Source organism: Hyperolius riggenbachi, chromosome 1 (assembly GCF_040937935.1).
Source record: "Hyperolius riggenbachi isolate aHypRig1 chromosome 1, aHypRig1.pri, whole genome shotgun sequence".
NCBI classification, from domain to species: domain Eukaryota; kingdom Metazoa; phylum Chordata; class Amphibia; order Anura; family Hyperoliidae; genus Hyperolius; species Hyperolius riggenbachi.
In genome coordinates, this window is record NC_090646.1 from 28,702,391 (window position 1) to 28,708,390 (window position 6,000).

At 43.8% G+C, this 6,000-nt stretch overlaps 1 protein-coding gene across 1 annotated transcript; it reads left to right on the plus strand.

The window, feature by feature from the left end:
- The first annotated feature begins 780 nt into the window (after window positions 1–780).
- LOC137543107 (vomeronasal type-2 receptor 26-like) lies at window positions 781–1,557 on the plus strand. Its single transcript, XM_068264723.1, has one exon. The coding sequence runs from the start codon at window positions 781–783 to the stop codon at window positions 1,555–1,557; it is 777 nt and encodes a 258-aa protein (XP_068120824.1).
- Window positions 1,558–6,000: the final 4,443 nt, after the last annotated feature.

Sequence of the window (6,000 nt, forward strand, 5' to 3'; positions counted from 1 at the left end):
AGGCCTAACCTGTGCACACAGCAGGCCCTAACCTAGCCTAGCAGCTGCAGCACTGAGCCTGACTGTCACACTGACTAAAATCAAAATATAAGCTAGCTAACTAAAAGCCAATAAAATACTGGTGTAGCACAGGTGTTTAGGAGCAAAGACCATAGGTTTAACTAAGTAATACAGCATTTGCTTAGCCAACAGCACTAGAGATGTCTCTCAGTGAGCAGTCACAAGCAAGGACGAGATTCTCATCATGGCGCCCGCCTTATATACTGGAGGGGCTGGCCAGAGTTCCCCTCTGTGATTGGCTGCTAGGGCTTCGGCTTGGAGCCCACTGATTGGCTCAATGATGTCATGGACGTCATCTTCGTGGTTACGCTATCCAGATCCGGGTACCCGAACTAGGTATCTGGACTGATTTCCGGATACCTAATAGGTATCTGAGTTAGCTCGGATAGTGCATTCCGGATTTATCCAGGTATCTGGAATCTGTATCCAAGTTTAGATACCAGAAAAAAGTTTGGATATCTGGATAGTTTGGGTATCTGGAATCTGGATGAGCATCACTGTACAGGAACACTTCAAAAGATATCCTCTGCTAGGATTGAGGATATCATATATGCAATTTAATATGTCCTTGTACTGTTTATCTCTTTTCCACCAGATATGGAGAGGTGCTACAAATGTCCTGATGATCAGCATTCCAATATAGATAAAACAAAATGTATTCCTAAATTGTATGAGTTTTTATCTTATGAAGAAGATTTTATAGTATTTATTTTCTCAATAATGACTCTTATATGCACTGGAATTACACTGAGTATCATAAAACTGTTCATAGCACATTGGAACTCTCCTATTGTGAAAGCCAATAACCGGACTGTGAGCTTCATTCTCCTGACCTCCATCCTGCTGAGCTTCCTATGTGTCTTCTTGTTCCTCGGACGTCCTGTGGATATAACCTGCATGCTAAGACAGGTTTTATTTGTAATATGTTTCTCCATTGCTCTTTCCTCTGTTCTGGCCAAGACCATACAAGTCTGCATTGCTTTCAAAGCCACCAAACCTGGCACTTTCTGGAGGAAATGGGTGGGAGCCAGAGTATCGTATTCTATAGTTCTCTCTTGTTCTTCTGTCCAGGTACTGAGCTGCATTGTCTGGTTGTCTACATTTCCCCCATATCAGGAGTATGACATGTTCACTTATCCTGAGAAGATCATCATTCAGTGTAATGAGGGGTCAGTGATTGGCTTCTACTCTGTGTTGGGTTATATGGGGTTTCTTGCAGCTGTGAGTTTTCTCCTGGCTTTCATGGTGAGGACATTACCGGACAGCTTTAATGAAGCCAAGTACATCACGTTCAGCATGCTGGTGTTCTGCAGTGTTTGGATTGCCATGATCCCGGCCTATCTGAGCACCAGAGGGAAATACATGGTGGCTGTGCAGGTGTTTGCCATAGAAATGTCAAGTGCTGGGTTGTTAGGATGCATATTTTTGCCCAAATGCTACATGATAATTATTAACCCTGCAGTTTCCACCAGAAAAAAAGATTTACAGAAAAAGTAGTCACCCTTATTTTTTTAGTAATTCTGCTACAAGTTCATAAATTCCCAGGTTCACATCAGAAACATTTTGAGAAAGAAATATGTACTATACATTGTAGTGGAAACAATAAATGCTTTTCTTCATATAGAAGCATTTTAAATGATTTGATGTTTAATAACAGGATCGTTTTTCTCATTGTAAAACAATGCCCCCTATTTAGTGTGAGGCCAGGGTAGCACAACGATAATGCAAGGCAATTTGTCCCAGCATAGTTACCGCGTTGTGTCGTGCCAGACGTTCTCAATTGGGCGCCAATCTGCGGCAAAATCAACAGCATTAGTGTTATATTTCAGCTTCGATTTGAATATGACGAGGAAACCCAGGAATCCCCGTGATGTACTTCCTGTCCAGCAGAGAGTACCTCACTGGACGAGGGGTGGCAACGGGCAGTGATAAGTGTGTGGGTGGGGGGTCGGCGCTATGCATACAACCTTGTTGTCACACCCTGCTGCTGGGTCATATGAAGTTTTTTGCGTTGCGGTGCAATGCGATGGGGCAGAGCATCTCACTGCAACCCAATGGCCGGGTGTAAAACTGGCCTTAATCTTTAAAGTGTACCTGAATTGAAAAAAGTGCCCCGAATGGCTTGTTACCTCAGTAGAGGGAAGCCTCTAGATAACCAAAGGCCTTCCCCATCCCACTTGCCTCCACCAATCCAGCACTGGGACCCTTGGAATCTCGTTGACAAGGGTGTCGACAAGCAGTGTGCACTTTTGTCCATGAACAAGCATGGCCACACTGTGCTGGGCACCTTGCACAGAGCCTCTGTTTTATTCCACATACAGCAAGTGACTCTGTGTTACTGTGCAGGTGCAAGGGGTGCCACACCTCCGCAGCGCAACAGCACACTTTCATATATGTTAGACAACCATTGTGGACAAGCACCATCCAATATAATTAAAATTAAATAACACGAGAGGAATGTGCTAATTGGGCAATTAAGGTATGCATAAACAACAAGGAAAAGTACCCAATAACAACAGCACCAAACCACTCCGAATTGAATTCAAAGATCATACAAAAGCTTTATTGGTAAACAGTCAACTTAATTAAAAACAATATTAAAAAATCACCAAAGGTGATAGCAGCGGTGTACATAATAATTAAATAAGTCAATCACAATGCCTCACAATCACCTCAATAAAGGGCCTTAAGAATAACAGACTCAATACAAACGTTATGTGCAGTGGTGCTCAGCAGAGCTCGAATATTCGAGTAGCTCGAATATTCGAGCTCTTTTTCAGCTATTCGAGCTCGGTATTCGAGCTCCGAATAGCTACAGCTATTCGAATGGGCTATTCGAGTAAACGCGAATAGCCCATTCACTATTCGAGCTATTCGAGCAAACGGCGCTATTCGAGCTCGAATACCGAGCTCGAATAGCATCATAGCCCAGATTGATGTCCTTAGAGCCAATCAGAGGGCTCCCAGGCCCTCTGACGGCAGCCAATCACAAAGGGGGACCCTGGCCAGCCCCTACCCTATAAATAGCGGCCGCCATGTTCCGTTTCTCCGTCCTTGCCTGAGACTTGCATAGAGAGAGAGTTGCTCCTTTGTGCTTTGGCTTAGCAAGAGCTCTATTGTGGTCATTTACCTAGCGTTTTTGCTCACATACACCTCCTATACACACCTATATTGTTGTTAGTTAGATAGACATTGTATTTTAGTTAGTAGCTTTTGTGTTACATAGAGATAGGCCAGCTGCTGCAGGCAAGCTTAAAGCTTTAGGCCTCAGGGCCTGCCTGTGTGGGCAGCTGTCCTCCTGTCCTCTGTTAGTTTATTTCTCATTAGTATTAGACAGTATTAGACAGTATTAGATAGTATTAGACAGTATTTCTGCTGTCCTTTACTAGTACTTAGTGATCGTATTTTGTATTGTAGTTATATACTGTAACTGTACTAGGACACTCACTGTCACTGTTCATAGGCTACTAGCTCCTGCGTGTGCTTGCACTCACTGTCTGTGTACACACACTCTATTTCCTTCTGAATAGTTATATACTGTAACTGTACTAGGACACTCACTGACTGTCACTGTTCATAGGCTAGCTCCTGCGTGTGCTTGCACACTCACTGTCTGTGTACACACACTCTATTTCCTTCTGAATAGTTATATACTGTAACTGTACTAGGACACTCACTGACTATCACTGTTCATAGGCTAGCTCCTGCGTGTGCTTGCACACTCACTGTCTGTGTACACACACTCTATTTCCTTCTGAATAGTTATATACTGTAACTGTACTAGGACACTCACTGTCACTGTTCATAGGCTACTAGCTCCTGCGTGTGCTTGCACTCACTGTCTGTGTACACACACTCTATTTCCTTCTGAATAGTTATATACTGTAACTGTACTAGGACACTCACTGACTGTCACTGTTCATAGGCTAGCTCCTGCGTGTGCGTGCACTCACTGTCTGTGTACTGTACACACACTCTATTTCCTTCTGAATAGTTATATACTGTAATTGTACTAGGACACTCACTGTCACTGTTCATAGGCTACTAGCTCCTGCGTGTGCTTGCACTCACTGTCTGTGTACACACACTCTATTTCCTTCTGAATAGTTATATTATATACTGTAACTGTACTAGGACACTCACTGTCACTGTTCATAGGCTACTAGCTCCTGCGTGTGTGTGTGCACTCACTGTCTGTGTACTGTACACACACTCTATTTCCTTCTGAATAGTTATATACTGTAACTGTACTAGGACACTCACTGACTGTCACTGTTCATAGGCTACTAGCTCCTGCGTGTGCGTGCACTCACTGTCTGTGTACTGTACACACACTCTATTTCCTTCTGAATAGTTATATACTGTAACTGTACTAGGACACTCACTGACTGTCACTGTTCATAGGCTACTAGCTCCTGCGTGTGCGTGCACTCACTGTCTGTGTACTGTACACACACTCTATTTCCTTCTGAATAGTTATATACTGTAACTGTACTAGGACACTCACTAACTGTCACTGTTCATAGGCTACTAGCTCCTGCGTGTGCGTGCACTCACTCACTGTCTGTGTACTGTACACACACTCTATTTCCTTCTGAATAGTTATATACTGTAACTGTACTAGGACACTCACTGACTGTCACTGTTCATAGGCTACTAGCTCCTGCGTGTGCGTGCACTCACTGTCTGTGTACTGTACACACACTCTATTTCCTTCTGAATAGTTATATACTGTAACTGTACTAGGACACTCACTGACTGTCACTGTTCATAGGCTACTAGCTCCTGCGTGTGCGTGCACTCACTGTCTGTGTACTGTACACACACTCTATTTCCTTCTGAATAGTTATATACTGTAACTGTACTAGGACACTCACTGTCACTGTTCATAGGCTACTAGCTCCTGCTTGTGTGTGTGCACTCACTGTCTGTGTACTGTACACACACTCTATTTCCTTCTGATTACTGATTGATTATTGTAAATTCTACTTCCTGACAGTTACTACTTACTTACTGTAGTAGGGACACTCACTCAGTCACTGTTCATAGGCTAGCTCCTGCACGTGTGTGCGCGTGTGTGCACTCACTGTCTGTAGTGTACACACACTCTATTTCCTTGTGATTACTACTGATAATTGTAACTGCTAGTTGTACTTCCTGACTGTTACTACTTACTTACTGTACTAGGGACACTCACTCAGTCTCTGTTCATAGGCCAGCTCCTGCGCGTGTTTGCGCGTGCGTGCACTCACTGTCTGTAGTGTACACACACTCTATTTCCTTGTGATTACTGCTGATAATTGTAACTGCTAGTTGTACTTCCTGACTGTTACTACTTACTTACTGTACTAGGGACACTCACTCAGTCTCTGTTCATAGGCCAGCTCTTGCGCGTGTTTGCGCGTGCGTGCACTCACTGTCTGTAGTGTACACACACTCTATTTCCTTGTGATTACTACTGATAATTGTAACTGCTAGTTGTACTTCCTGACTGTTACTACTTACTTACTGTACTAGGGACACTCACTCAGTCTCTGTTCATAGGCCAGCTCCTGCGCGTGTTTGCGCGTGCGTGCACTCACTGTCTGTAGTGTACACACACTCTATTTCCTTGTGATTACTACTGATAATTGTAACTGCTAGTTGTACTTCCTGACTGTTACTACTTACTTACTGTACTAGGGACACTCACTCAGTCTCTGTTCATAGGCCAGCTCCTGCGCGTGTTTGCGCGTGCGTGCACTCACTGTCTGTAGTGTACACACACTCTATTTCCTTGTGATTACTACTGATAATTGTAACTGCTAGTTGTACTTCCTGACTGTTACTACTTACTTACTGTACTAGGGACACTCACTCATTCTCTGTTCATAGGCCAGCTCCTGCGCGTGTTTGCGCGTGCGTGCACTCACTGTCTGTAGTGTACACACACTCTATTTC

Coding starts and splice junctions, on each gene's coding strand:
- LOC137543107 (XM_068264723.1), top strand. CDS start 781: ATGACTCTTATATGCACTGGAATTACACTGAGTATCATAAAACTGTTC.